Source organism: Salvelinus fontinalis, chromosome 18 (genome assembly GCF_029448725.1).
Source record: "Salvelinus fontinalis isolate EN_2023a chromosome 18, ASM2944872v1, whole genome shotgun sequence".
NCBI lineage: Eukaryota > Metazoa > Chordata > Actinopteri > Salmoniformes > Salmonidae > Salvelinus > Salvelinus fontinalis.
In genome coordinates this window covers 3,657,021-3,673,058 of record NC_074682.1, presented here as the reverse complement: position 1 = coordinate 3,673,058, position 16,038 = coordinate 3,657,021, and the positions used below count along the sequence as shown (strand labels likewise).

Here is a 16,038-nt window from a genome sequence, read left to right as displayed (position 1 = left end):
TTGGCATTTCTTACCTAAATTTGCCAACTTTGCCAATTAAGTGTTAAAATAATTGGCAACATCAAATGGTTGTGATGAATCAGCCATCTGATTAGATGAGAAGATGGAGTTGAATTTGTCTTTCTGCCCATAATTTCATTTAAAGTGATCTGTTTTTCCATCATTCTTTATATCATTGTTCTTGGCTTCATAATAAAGTTTCTTCTTTTTGTTGAGTTTAAGTCACAAATTCTCAATTTGCAGTAAGCCAGCCAGTCAGATATACAGCCAGACTTGTTAGCCACTCCTTTTTCCCCATCTTTCACAAATACAGTTTTTCAATTCCTCGTCAAGCCATGGAGCTTTAACAGTTCTAACAGGTCGGTTTCTTAACAGGTGCATGTTTATCAATAATTGGAAGAAACAATTTCATAAATTCATCAAGTGCAGCGTCTGGATAATCACATCAGACCAACACATATTTTTTACGTCATCCACATAAGTCACAGCAAAATCTTTTGCATGATCTCTTATACACTATTTTAGGCCCGGCTGTTGGAACTTTGGCTTTCCTGGATATAGCCACAATATTGTGATCAATGCATCCAACGGGGACTGATATAGCTTTAGAACAAAGTTGTACCGTATTAGTACAAATGTGATCGATACATGTGGTTCTTGTTCCTGTAGTGTTTGTAAACACCCTGGTAGGTTGATTAATAATGGATGGAATCTAGAACAGAATAAAATCATGTTCCCCTGCGGCAAAACACATCGAATAGATCGCCATTGTTGGTTAGTGGAAATCCCCATCGACTGAGGATGTGGGGTCACCATTTACTGTAGTGGACAGTAATATTTGACATGTATATATGACATTCTACATACCTCACATGCGACTCGCAATAAGACTAAGCAATTACCCTATTCAAATGTTTATCTGACTTTGCCTATTATTAAATACAAGCAGGCATTAGGCAATGAGTTGACTAGCAAGAATTGGTCTGAGAAGGCAGATATTTAATTAACATTGTACAATGAATGGATTCACATACAAGGCATAAAGCATTACAAAGTATACTTTAGAGATGAAACAGTATGCAAATTTCATATCACGATTAGTGACCACAGTTATCAGTATTATCACGGTATTATTAAAATGTGCTGGAAATGTTCAAAATGTACTGATACACTGAAATCATTTCACCAAGTTATATTGAAAGCCAACAAACAACAAATAAAATTAGCAGCACTCACTTTGTAGTGAGGCACGGCAACCTTCATCAGCCTCAGAAAGCCTGGCCTCTCAAGAATTTGAAATGGCATCATGTCCTTTGCAATGTAATATGAAAGGGCTGCTTGAGCGTTTTTTGATGTGGGTGCATAAGGAGCCTGCCTTTCACTGGGTTTGTCTGCTGCACGCCCACTCTGTAAACAACGGAATAGCAAACTTATTATTATTGGTGTTACATTATAATTATTATTCTCACACAGTCTATCTTCTGTGTTGCATTTGAGTATATGCAATGACCCCATGCACAATTTACATAAATGCAAATGAGTCTTAAGTAGACCGTGATAGTAATTGCAATGATTACAACAATTGACATAAATACAGGAGTCTTGTGTAGGAGTCTATAGTGTTTCTCCTGTTGGAACACTTTTACAACCAAGTCGACGACTGGCGGATTTTAAATGAACAAAATATGTTTGTTGGGTGACTAAACTACATAACATGTTATCGTGTGCAATGGGCGAATAGACTCTGCAGACACACGAGTAGGTTCCACTGAAAGCTTCAGTTTACATTATTGACAAGCTATTGGCAAGTTACAGACAAACCATGACATTTTCCCCCATTCTGAAGTCCCCACATCATGCATTGAGCTAAAAGTTAACTTACCTTGCATTCGCTATAAAGTGGTGGTCACAAAGATGACTCGAGATTGGAAGTGTTGCCCCCTTTCGCAGCGATTTTTTTTTTTGTTGTTGTTGTTGTTGCATTTTCTACATACAAGGTGACCATCTTCGATTAAGTTTCCTTCAGCACTCTTGTAAAACCCAAAAAATGACCACACAAGATTTGGTACTCGTATAAGACTGAAAAATCTCCCGAGCGCTGTCACTGCCTTCCGCCATGTTTTCACACAAAACAAAACCCACGGTGCATGCTGCGCCTGCGTCAGACTGTTGCTAACTTTGGTTGAGTTTTTCTAATCGTGGTAATCAAACACAGTTTTAATGCTAATTAAAATTGGAAACGGTAATACTCATCACCTGGAATTTTACTGTGGTTTATCGTGAAACCGGTAACCCTTTCATCCGTAGTATACTTAAAAACATGAACAAAGAGATGCCTATTAGGCCTAAAAGCCTAGGAAATGAGAATTGATCATGCAACCTACCTCCATGAACTGGATACAGGATGACAGGGAACAAAGGCATTTATTTCCATTTATAACATCTGAAGGTGTAACCTTTCAACTCAAAATCAACCACTATTGATTAATAAAACAATACCAAGTTTACAGAAACCTGAACACTCCCATGCCCAATCACCACATGGTGTCACAGCATCTAAGAGCTTGTGTGTGGGATGAGACCAATGTAAATGAGACGGAATTCCTGAGAGGACCATTAAACCCCCTTGCCTAGAGTAATTCAGAGTTCACCCTGTACAGATCCAAGTTACCACAGAGATAATAAACTCAGCAAAAAAAGAAACGTCCCTTTTTCAGGACCCTGTCTTTCAAAGATAAGTTGTAAAAATCCAAATAACTACACAGATCTTCATTGTAAAGGGTTTAAACACTGTTTCCCATGCTTTCCCATGTTCAATTAACCATAAACAATTAATGAACATGCACCTGTGTAACGGTCGTTAAGACACTAACAGCTTACAGACGGTAGGCAATTAAGATCACAGTTATGAAGCAATTTGCTTTCTACTGACTGAATAACACCATGGTCTGGGGTGGTGTGTCACAGCATCATCGTACTGAGCTTGGTGTCATTGCAGGCAATCTCAACGCTGTGCGTTACAGGGAAGACATCCTCCTCCCTCATGTGGTACCCTTCCTGCAGGCTCATCCTGACCCTCCAGCATGACAATGGCACCAGCCATACTACTCGTGCTCTGTGTGATTTCCTGCAAGATAGGAATGTCAGTGTTCTGCCATGGCCAGCGAAGAGCCCGGATCTCAATCCCACTGAGCATGTCTGGGACCTGTTGGATCGGAGGGTGAGGGCTATGGACATTCCCCCAGAAATGTCCTGGAGCTTGCAGGTGCCTTGGTGGAAGAGTGGGTTAGCATCTCACAGCAAGAACTGGCAAATCTGGTGCAGTCCATGAGGAGGAGATTTTTTTATTTTTTATTTCACCTTTATTTAACCAGGTAGGCTAGTTGAGAACAGGTTCTCATTTGCAACTGCGACCTGGCCAAGATAAAGCATAGCAGTGTGAACAGACAACAACACAGAGTTACACATGGAGTAAACAATAGACAAGTCAATAACATGGTAGAAAAAAGAGAATCTATATACAATGTGTGCAAAAGGCATGAGGTAGGCAATAAATCGAATAATTACAATTTAGCAGATTAACACTGGAGTGATAAATCATCAGACGATCATGTGCAAGAAGAGATACTGGTGTGCAAAAGAGCAGAAAAGTAAATAAATAAAAGCAGTATGGGGGTGAGGTAGGTAAATTGGGTGGGTAGTTTACAGATGGACTATGTACAGCTGCAGCGATCGGTTAGCTGCTCAGATAGCAGATTTTTAAAGTTGTTGAGGGAGATAAAAGTCTCCAACTTCAGAGATTTTTGCAATTCGTTCCAGTCGCAGGCAGCAGAGAACTGGAAGGAAAGGCGTCCAAATGAGGTTTTGGCTTTAGGGATGTTTAGTGAGATGCACCTGCTGGAGCGCGTGCTACGGGTGGGTGTAGCCATCGTGACCAGTGAACTGAGATAAGGCGGCACTTTACCTAGCATAGCCTTGTAGATGACCTGGAGCCAGTGGGTCTGACGACGAACATGTAGCGAGGGCCAGCCGACTAGGACATACAGGTCGCAGTATAAGGTGCTTTAGTAACAAAACGGATGGCACTGTGATAAACTGCATCCAGTTTGCTGAGTAGAGTATTGGAAGCTATTTTGTAGATGACATCTCCGAAGTCGAGGATCGGTAGGATAGTCAGTTTTACTAGGGTAAGTTTGGCGGCGTGAGTGAAGGAGGCTTTGTTCCGGAATAGAAAGCCGACTCTAGATTTGATTTTGGATTGGAGATGTTTGATATGAGTCTGGAAGGAGAGTTTGCAGTCTAGCCAGACACCTAGGTACTTATAGATGTCCACATATTCTAGGTCGGAACCGTCCAGGGTGGTGATGCTAGTCGGGCGTGCGGGTGCAGGCAGCGAACGGTTGAAAAGCATACATTTGGTTTTACTAGCGTTTAAGAGCAGTTGGAGGCCACGGAAGGAGTGTTGTATTGCATTGAAGCTCGTTTGGAGGTTAGAGAGCACAGTGTCCAGGGAAGGGCCGGAAGTATACAGAATGGTGTCGTCTGCGTAGAGGTGGATCAGGGAATCGCCCGCAGCAAGAGCAACATCATTGATGTATACAGAGAAAAGAGTCGGCCCGAGAATTGAACCCTGTGGTACCCCCATAGAGACTGCCAGAGGACCGGACAACATGCCCTCCGATTTGACACACTGAACTCTGTCTGCAAAGTAGTTGGTGAACCAGGCAAGGCAGTCATTAGAAAAACCGAGGCTATTGAGTCTGCCGATAAGAATATGGTGATTGACAGAGTCGAAAGCCTTGGCCAGGTCGATGAAGACGGCTGCACAGTAATGTCTTTTATCGATGGCGGTTATGATATCGTTTAGTACCTTGAGCGTGGCTGAGGTGCACCCGTGACCGGCTCGGAAACCGGATTGCACAGCGGAGAAGGTACGGTGGGATTCGAGATGGTCAGTGATCTGTTGACTTGGCTTTCGAAGACCTTAGCTAGGCAGGGCAGGATGGATATAGGTCTGTAACAGTTTGGGTCCAGGGTGTCTCCCCCTTTGAAGAGGGGGATGACAGCGGCAGCTTTCCAATCCTTGGGGATCTCAGATGATACGAAGGAGAGGTTGAACAGGCTGGTAATAGGGGGTGCGACAATGGCAGCGGACAGTTTCAGAAATAGGGGGCCCAGATTGTCAAGCCCAGCTGATTTGTATGGGTCCAGGTTTTCCAGCTCTTTCAGAACATCTGCTATCTGGATATGGGTAAAGGAGAAGCTGGGGAGGCTTGGGCGAGTAGCAGCGGGGGGGGGCGGGGCTGTTGGCCAAGGTTGGAGTCGCCAGGTGGAAGGCATGGCCAGCCATTGAGAAATGTTTGTTGAAGTTTTCGATTATCACGGACTTAACACGGTCACCACTGATATCTAGCCTCAGTGCAGTGGGAAGTTGGGAGGAGGTGCTCTTGTTTTCCATGGACTTTACAGTATCCCAGAACTTTTTGGAGTTAGAGCTACAGGATGCAAATTTCTGCTTGAAAAAGCTGGCCTTTGCTTTCCTGACTGACTGCGTGTATTGGTTCCTGACTTCCCTGAACAGTTGCATATCACGGGGGCTCTTCGATGCTATTGCAGTTCGCCACAGGATGTTTTTGTGCTGGTCGAGGGCAGTCAGGTCTGGAGTGAACCAAGGGCTATATCTGTTCTTGGTTCTGCATTTTTTGAACGGAGCGTGCTTGTCTAATATGGTGAGGAAGTAACTTTTAAAGAATGACCAGGCATCCTCAACTGACGGGATGAGGTCAATATCCTTCCAGGGTACCCGGGCCAGGTCGATTAGAAAGGCCTGCTCGCAGAAGTGTTTCAGGGAGCGTTTGACAGTGATGAGGGGTGGTCGTTTGACCGTGGACCCGTGGCGGATACAGGCAATGAGGCAGTGATCGCTGAGATCTTGATTGAAGACAGCAGAGGTGTATTTGGAGGGCAAGTTGGTCAGGATAATGTCTATTAGGGTGCCCATGTTTACGGATTTAGGGTTGTACCTGGTGGGTTCCTTGATGATTTGTGTGAGATTGAGGGCATCAAGCTTAGATTGTAGGACTGCCGGGGTGTTAAGCATATCCCAGTTTAGGTCACCTAACAGAACAAACTCTGAAGCTAGATGGGGAGCGATCAATTCACAGATGGTGTCCAGGGCACAGCTGGGAGCTGAGGGGGGGTCGGTAGCAGGCGGCAACAGTGAGAGACTTATTTCTGGAGAGATTAATTTTTAAAATTAGAAGTTCGAACTGTTTGGGCATAGACTTGGAAAGTATGACAGAACTTTGCAGGCTATCTCTGCAGTAGATTGCAACTCCTCCCCCTTTGGCAGTTCTATCTTGACGGAAAGTGTTATAGTTGGGTATGGAAATCTCAGAGTTTTTGGTGGCCTTCCTAAGCCAGGATTCAGACACGGCAAGGACATCAGGGTTGGCAGAGTGTGCTAAAGCGGTGAGTAAGGCAAACTTGGGGAGGAGGCTTCTGATGTTGACATGCATGAGGCCAAGGCTTTTTCGATCACAGAAGTCAACAAATGAGGGTGACTGGGGACATGCAGGGCCTGGGTTTACCTCCACATCACCCGAGGAACAGAGGAGTAGTAGGATGAGGGTGCGGCTAAAGGCTATCAAAACTGGTCGCCTAGAGCGTTGGGGACAAGGAATAAAAGGAGCAGATTTATGGGCGTGGTAGAATAGATTCTGGGCATAATGTGCAGACCAGGGTATGGTGGGGCACGGGTACAGCGGAGGCAAGCCCAGGCACTGGGTGATGATAAGAGAGGTTGTATTTCTGGACATGCTGGTCTCAATGGGTGAGGTCACCGCATGTGTGGGGGTGGGACAAAGGAGGTATCAGAGGTACGGAGAGTGGAACTACGGGGTCCATTGCAAACCAAAACAATGATAACTAGCCTGAACAACAGTATGTAAGGCATATTGATATTAGAGAGAGACATACAATAAGGCATAAAGTGATTGCAGGTCATGATTGGGAGAGCTAGCTAAAACAGCAGGTGAAATAACAGCAGCTAGTCAGCTAACACAGCAACAGAAGGTAAAAATGGCGACGACTGAGCAGAGAGGGTCGGATTAACTACACACAGATCCTGAGTTAAGGCACAGAGCCGACAGATAAAACACAAATAAACAGAATGGAGTACCGTGAATTAATGGACAGTCAAGCAGGCATCAGCTATGTAGCCAAGTGATCATAGTGTCCAGGGAGCAGCCATAGATGGAGTAGTGAGGCCTCCACTAAGCTAGCACGCGTTTAAAGTTAGTAGCCCGGGGGGGTGGTCTGCTCAGACGGAGGGGGTCTGCTCAGACGGAGGCCGGTTGAGGGCACCGGTTGAGGGCACGTCTGCAAACCAGACGTGGTCGTGTCGACAGAGAATCCAAGCCGGATAGCGATGGCGAAAGAGAGGTTGTGAATTGTGTTTGCTAACTGGTGCTAGCTTCCTGGCTACGCTAGCTGCAAGATAAGCTAGCAGTTAGCAGACCGGGGCAGGCAAGTTAGCCTTTGGGGGACGTCGCGATGGGGGGGAAGTCTGTTTTTGCCTCTTCGTGCGGTGACGTCGATAGACCAGTCGTGGAATTAGTAGGGTTCCAGGTAGCTCTAGGTAGCTAACAGGCCTAGTAGGTTAGCAGAATGGGCCTTCAGCGGGCGTCACGCCTGAGGGGCCTGTTGGAGTCCCCGGGCAGATTATGTCGGTATTCCAGTCGTACAAAGTATGCACTTTAATACTTTGTATCTGGTGTGGCCACCAGCTGCATTGACTGTTACTTTTGATTTTGAATCGCCCTTTGTTCAAGGACACATTAATCCATTTCTGTTAGTCAAAGGAATGACTGTGGAACTTGTTCAGTTTATGTCTGTTGAATCTTTTTATGTTCATACAAATATTTACATGTTAAGTTTGCTGAAAATAAACGCAGTTGACAGTTTCTTTTTTTGCTGAGTTTAAATCCATATACATTCCTTCGGAAAGTACGCAGACCCCTTGACTTTTCCCACATTTTGTTACCTTAGTCTTATTCTAAAATTGATTACTTTTTTCCCCCTACGCAATCTACACACACTACCCCATAATGACAAAGTGAAAGCAGTTTTTTATTTTTATTTTTTACAATATATTAAGAATAAAATACTTATTTACATAAATATTCAGATCCTTTACTATTAGACTCGAAATTGAGATCAGGTGCATCCTGTTTCCATTGATCATCCTTGAGATGTTTCTATAAATTGATTTGAGTCCACCTGTGGTAAATTCAATTGATTGGACATGATTTAGAAAGGCACACACCTGTCTATATAAGGTCCCGCAGTTGACAGTGCATGTCAGAGCAAAAACCAAGCCATGTGGTCGAAGGAGTTGTACGTAGAGCTCAGAGACAGGATTGTGTCGAGGCACAGATCTGGGAAAGGGTACCAAAAAATGTCTGCAGCATTAATGGTCCCCAACAACACAGTAGCCTCCATCATTCTTAAATGGAAGAAGTTTGGAACCACAAAGACCTTGCACAAGCATGGTGGTGGCAGCATCATGCTGTGGGGATATTTTTCAGTGGCAGGGACTGAGACTAGTCAGGATGGAGGAAAAGAACGGAGCGAAGTACAGAGAGATCCTTGATGAAAACCTGCTCCAGAGTGCTCAGGACCTCAGATTGGGGTGAGGGACAACGACCCTAAGCCCACAGCCAAGACAACGCAGGAGTAGCTTCGGGACAGGTCTCTGAATGTCCTTGACTGGCCCGGACTTGAACCCGATCAAACATCTCTAGAAAGACCTGAAAATAGCTGTGCATCCATCCAACCTGACAGAGCTTAAATTAGCAAAAATTTCGAAATTCCTGTTTTTACGTTGTCATTGTGGGGTATAATTTGTGGATTGATGAGTGGCGAAAAAGGGGGATGGAATACTTTCCGAAGGCACTAGAGTTATCCTCAGGAAACAAGTTTCAGATGGATACCAAACATGGATACTATAGTATTATTCTGTCACAATAGTCAGTCCTCTGGATACTGTAACAGAGATACATTTTGTCCTCTCAGAGGGAGAAGGGCTGATTATCCTACACTGACCTCAACTACTTACCAAAACTACTGACCACTATGGAGCGCAACTACTAACCACAACTGCTGACCACAACCACACCGCTACTGACCACAACCATACAACTACTGACCACAAAACTAATGAACCACACACCCAATGACTACAACACCACAACTTCTGACCATGAAAATACTTTTAAAGAGCTGTCATCACTAGATTCACCGTCATATTTATCTCCCCAAATAATAGCCGATAACGCTCTAATCATTGCATCATTCAACTAAAAGCAAACTTCATTTACACTGAACGTTTCACAAAAGTAAATTGTGCATCTATTTTTATATATTTTATTTTTATATTTTTATATATATAAATTTATAGATTTGTAAGAAAATGTGCTTTAAAACTGCAACATTATCTTTGCACCCCATGACAAAATGTGTAGAATTGCAGGAAATAAGCTTTAACCCTGCAAAATTCTCTCCACCAACGAGAGGGGTGAACAATTTGTGTCAACCAACGAGAGGTGTGAACTATTTGTGTCATGAACAGTGCTTTGCACATAGAAATAGACGTTGCGCGTGCAGGGGGAGAGGGGGGGGGACACCGAGTGAAAAAGTTTGGGGACCCCTGCTCTAAAACATGAAATGACGAGGAAAACTGATTATGCACTACATTTGATGCACTGCATTTCGAACTTGAACCTTGTGCATTCTACTATTACAACTTTCAAGAGTAAGTTGAAAGCTGGACTGAGTTCCTTAAAAATACATTTTTTTTTATATTTTTTTTATCAGAAGTTTTGTTCACACTGTCGCTTGGCTCCATTTCAGAAGTAATGGTGCCAGTTTGTATGCCTTGTTGTCTTTCTCTCCTTTTTTATTTCTTTTTTTATTTCCTACTCCTTTTCATTAATACGATTTATTTCTCTTCCACAAACTTTCTCGCTCTCTCAGTAACTACAACTCTGTTCGATACGTCCCCTCTCTGGACTCCATCGCCACCTCGATGGACAGCATTCACCTCTGCCTGCCCTCCATGGACCCAGCACAGGTAAGACTGACTGACTTTCTCCATTTTGAAGTGCTCCAAGTGCCCTTTATTCTTTTGGCTGCTGAATGTTTCAAATGCATCAATCATAATCTCACCCCATTGCTGCACTTTTGCCCAGGGGGCGTGATTTCAACTAATTTGAAAGAACTTCAGTCCACTGCAGCATCGTATATTAAATCATTGATTCTTACATTCAAAGTTCAAACTATTGCCCTTAACTTGAGTACTGTTTTATCTAAACCCCAGTAAACCGTTTAAAAGAAAGACGTTGCTCTGTCTGGCCCCCTCCCTCAACCTGAGTTACTCATGTTAGGCAGTACCCTTTACAATTTCCGCTGCTTGAAACACAAAACAATTTTCTCTCTATCCCTCCTCCCGTCGTCCCTTCGTGGGGGTAGCGCCGCTCGCCCAGTCCGTTGGCACGCTTTGAGGGCTGGGACGGCACCGCACGCTCCCTCAGCGAGGGCAACTCGCCAACCACCTCCGCCCGCTCTGGTGCCCACCGCACCCATGTCCGCTCTGCCAGCCAAACCAGCCACAGAGACACCACTGTGAGAACACACACCCCCTTACTGGCCCCCTGTATACCCACTGGCGTAAACCCCCACGCATGGCCCCCATGTAAATGTGTGTGTGCATAATGTGTGTTGTCTGTATTTGTCCAGTTATGTAAAATTAATGTATCCAGTGTCTGTTACTGTGTGGGTATGTGAGAGTACTGTATCTGTGTGAGAGGGAGAAAAACAGCATTGGATAATTTACTATTAGCCCTTAATTTGACCTGCTGCCCACTGGAAAAGTTAAATTATCAACTTGAAGTTCTCTATAACCCAACTAGCCACCTCCTGAAGGCCTAAAAGCTCCTAAAAGCCATTGCTCCTATAACAGTAACAGTTGACTGTATAACAGCTACTGTGCTAATATAGTAATTATATATATATATATTTATATATAAATAAATACAGTTGAAGTCGGAAGTTTACATACACTTGTGATGGCCACTCCAATACCTTGACTTTGTTGTCCTTAAGCCATTTTGCCACAACTTTGGAAGTATGCTTGGGGTCATTGTCCATTTGGAAGACCCATTTGCGACCAAGCTTTAACTTCCTGACTTATGTCTTGAGATGTTGCTTCAAAATATCCACGTAAGTTTCCTCCTCATGGTGCCATCTATTTTGTGAAGTGCACCATTCCCTCCTGCAGCAAAGCACCCCCACAACATGATGCTGCCACCCCCGTGCTTCACGGTTGGGATGGTGTTCGTCGGCTTGCAAGCCTCCCCCTTTTTCCTCCAAACATAACGATGGTCATTATGGCCAAACAGTTATATTTTTGTTTTATCAGACCAGAGGATATTTCTCCAAAAGTACGATCTTTGTCCACGTGTGCAGTTGCAAACCGTAGTCTGGCTTTTTTTATGGGGGTTTTGGAGCAGTGGCTTCTTCCTTGCTGAGCAGCCTTTCAGGTTATGTCAATATAGGACTCGTTTTACTGTGGATATAGATACTTTTGTACCGGTTTCCTCCAGCATCTTCACAAGGTCCTTTGCTTGTTGTTCTGGGATTGATTTGCACTTTTCGCACCAGAGTACGTTCATCTCTAGGAGACAGAAGGCGTCTCCTTCCTGAGCGGTATGACGGCTGCGTGGTCCCATGGTGGTTATACTTGCGTACTATTGTTTGTACAGATGAACGTGGTAACTTCAGGCATTTGGAAATTGCTCCCAATGATGAACCAGACTTGTGGAGGTCTACACTTATTTTTTATTGGCTGATTTCTTTAAATTTTCTCATGTCAAGCAAGGAGGCACTGAGTTTGAAGGTAGGCCTTGAGGTCAGTCAACTTAGTGTATGTAAACTTCTGACCCACTGGAATTGTGATACAGTGAATTATAAGTGAAATAATCTGTCTGGAAAAATTGTTGGGAAAATGACTTGTGTCATGCACAAAGTAGATGTCCTAACCGACTTGCCAAAACTATAGTTTGTTAACAAGAAATGTGTGGAGTGTTTGAAAAACAAGTTATAATGACTACAACGTAAGTGAATGTAAACTTCAACTTTGTATTTGTGTATGTGTACAGTACCAGTCAAAAGACACACCTACTCATTCCATGGTTTTTCTTTATTTTTACTATTTTCTACGTTGTAGAATAATAGTGAAGACATCAACTACTATGTAATAAAACATATGGAATCATGTAGTAACCCAAAAAGTGTTAAACAAATCAACATATATTTGAGATTCTTCAATTAGCCACCCTTTGCCTTGATAACAGCTTTGCACACTCTTGACATTTTCTCAACCAGCTTCATGAGGTAGTCACCGGGAATGCATTTAAATGAACAGGTGTGCCTTGTTCAAAGTTAATTTGTGGCATTGATTTCCTTCTTAATGCAGTTGGACCAATCAGTTGTGTTGTGACAAGGTAGGGGTGGTATACAGAAGATAGCCCTATTTGGTAAAAGACCAAATCCATATTATGGCAAGAACAGCTCAAATAAGCAAAGAGAAACGTCAGTCCATAATTACTTTAAGACATGAAGGTCAGTCATTTCTAGAACTTTGAAAGTTTCTTCAAGTGCAGTCGCAAAAACCATCAAGCGCTATGATGAAACTAGCTCTCATGAGAAATGCCACAGGAAAATCTGCTTCACAGAGTTCAAATTTATTTATTTATTTTATTTTATTTTACCGTTATTTTACCAGGTAAGTTGACTGAGAACACGTTCTCATTTGCAGCAACGACCTGGGGAATAGTTACAGGGGAGAGGAGGGGGATGAATGAGCCAATTGTAAACTGGGGATTATTAGGTGACCATGATGGTTTGAGGGCCAGATTGGGAATTTAGCCAGGACACCGGGGTTAACACCCCTACTCTTACGATAAGTGCCATGGGATCTTTTAATGACCTCAGAGAGTCAGGACACCCGTTTAACGTCCCATCCGAAAGACGGCACCCTACACAGGGCAGTGTCCCCAATCACATCTCAACATCAACTGTTCAGAGGAGAATGCGTGAATCAGGCCTTCATTGTCAAATTGCTGCAAAGAACCCACTACTAAAGGACACCAATAATAAGAAGAGACTTGCTTGGGCCAAGAAACACGAGCAATGGACATTACACTGGTGGAAATCTGTCCTTTTGGTCTGATGAGTCCAAATTTGAGATTTTTGGTTCCAACTGCCGTGTCTTTATGAGACGCAGAATAAGCGAACGATGATCTCTGCATGTGTGGTTCCCACCGTGAAGCATGGAGGAGGATGTGTGATTTGTGTGGGACACTAATGTTGGGGGATTTGGCCTGGCTCGTAGTCTGCGTTCCAATTCATCCCAAAGGTGTTTGGTGGGGTTGAGGTGTTCTGTGCAGGACAGTCAAGTTCTTCATTACCGATCTCGACAAACCATTTCTGTATGGACCTCGCTTTGCGTACAGGGGCGTAGCCATGCTATAACAGGAAAGGGCTTTACCAAACTGTTGCCACAAAGTTGGAAGCACATACTCGTCTAGAATGCTGTAGCTGTATGTTGTAGCTTTAAGATGTCCCTTCACTGGAACTAAGGGGCCCAGCCTGAACTATGAAATCCAGCCCCAGACCATTATTCCTCTTCCACCGAACTTTACAGTTGGCACTATGCATTCGGTCAGGTAGCGTTCTCCTGGCATCCGCCAAACCCAGATTTGTCCGTTGGACTGCCAGATGGTGAAACGTGATTCATCACTCCAGAGAGTGCGTTTCCACTGCTCCAGAGTCCAATGGCTTCGAGCTTTACACCACTCAACCCGACGCGTGGCATTGCTCATGGTGATCTTAGGCTTGTGTGTGGCTGCTCGGCCATGGAAACCTATTTCATGAAGCTCACGACTAATAATTATTGTGCTGACATTGCTTCCAGAGGCAGTTTGGAACTCGGTAGTGAGTGTTTCAACCGAGGACAGGCGATTTTTTTTTACCCGCATCAGCACTCAGCGGTCCCGTCCTGTGAGGTTGTGTAGCCTACCACTTCACGGCTGAGCCGTTGTTGCTCCTAGATATTTCCACTTCACAATAACAGCACTCAATTTTATACACCTGTTAGCAACGGGGGTGGCTGAAATAGCCAAATCCTCTCATTTGAAAGGGTGTCCACATAACTGTCTATATAGTGCTATGTATATATAGTATTTAGTGCCTCTAAATTCCTCCAGTCCCTGTGATAGTCTCGCTGCCCTTCCCAGTGCTCTTCCTTGTGTCTACATCCTGTTCATTCATTGTTAAGTGACCCTGCCCGGATATATTCACCTCTGTTCCATATTATTTATTGTCAAAATGACTTTCACTTCTATCACATCAAACAGGCCACTGCTTGTTTTGTTTTTGCATGAGCCGTCATAAATGTTTATGTATTTATAATAGAATGTGGCTTTTGGGAAGATCTTGACATTGGCAAGTTGTTAAACGGACTACTGTCATCACCACTAAAGATGGCAAACAAATCCAGCAATATTTGGATATAGCCATCTAGTTTATCCGCTGAAAGTTAACTTGTTTTCTAGCAGTGTTGAAGGGATCTGTTATTTGCTAGCTAGCCAATTTGATGTGGTCCATCAGTCAATGTAGCCAATCATGTCTGTCAGCAGCAATCATGGTTAAACCAACGTAGGCTAGATAAGACTGTTGGACTGTTGGCAAAATAAACATCAGCTGACAGTAGATCAGCAAATGCGCCCTTCTGCCGCTTGATTGTCAGAGCCAAGAAATTAACCTAAACCACTCATACTTGTCAGGTATAGTTCACTTTCAATTTCATAACACTCAAATGTGACTAACCGGCTCAAATCGGTTGTATGTAGCAAAATTTGTGTTTTTTACATTTAGATAAATGTAGAGCTACAAACTGGTATATCACACACTGCATTTGAGGAGCAATGGGAAAGTAATTCTGCTTTGAAATTTGAAAAATGTGTAAACTCACTTTTGAGAAAATGGCCTTTTGAATGTTTTGCTACCTAGTGAAGAGCTATTCTTTGTCTACACCCATTCAGCATTGTTCACACCCTCCCTCTTAAAAAGCTTTAGCCCCACCCATCTCGTTTCGCTCTCGGAGCGTTCAAGGCGCACACTTGACGCTCTGGCCGATGATTTGTTTACCTATGGATAACATGAAAACAGCCTAACCAGCTCTGCTGGCAACAATTTCATTAAGTTTTTTCCCAACATTTACTGACACTGGCCATATTCAACGGGTGTTGTGCATTTGTAAATTCTGCACTCTGGCATACTCAGACTGAATTTACAAATGCACCCAAAATGATTACTTGCATAGTGGAGTCTTTTGTTAAGATATGTAGCTAGCTTGCAAGCTAACTAAATAAACAACGTGTAAGATCATACACATCACGTAACGTTAGCTAGCGAGCCAGCTAACGTTAGCTAGGTAAACAACAATGAACATAGTGCCAAATCATGTTGTTACTACCCTGCATGAATCTGCTGGGAGCTAACCAACCAGGTTCAATGTTAGCTAGCGAACATTAGGCTCTAACTAGCCAAGCAAACATCTCTGGGATGCGAATAATAACATCTTACACGTAAAATTAGCTAGGGAGCCAGCCAGCTAACGTTAGCTGGCAGTACACTTTAGCTTGAAATGAAACCACTTTCTGTCAAAATTAGAAATGTGTATTATCTGGAAATGTAGGTAGCTAGACTATTTTACCCGTATACATCATCATGCATGGTGGACAAGTCTCCCTGTCATGAATTCCATGCCATGGTTGCCATAATCTTATGTTCATACAAATATTTACACATGTTAATTTTTCTGAAAATAAACACAGTTGACAGTGAGAGAATGTTTATTTTTTTGCTGAGTTTATATAACATTGTATTGGTTGGTTGCAAGAATTTTGTATAATT

The 16,038-nt window shown here is 43.3% G+C and overlaps 1 protein-coding gene across 2 annotated transcripts in view; it reads left to right on the top strand.

Annotated features, from left to right (window-relative positions):
• Positions 1–16,038, top strand: part of LOC129814820 (protein MTSS 1-like) — a 102,480-nt gene that overhangs the window by 72,581 nt on the left and 13,861 nt on the right. For both annotated transcript variants that reach the window (XM_055867880.1, XM_055867881.1), the window contains exon 10: positions 10,036–10,132. In XM_055867880.1, the coding sequence (XP_055723855.1) occupies positions 10,036–10,132 (97 nt within the window). The remainder of the gene's footprint in view (positions 1–10,035; positions 10,133–16,038) is intronic.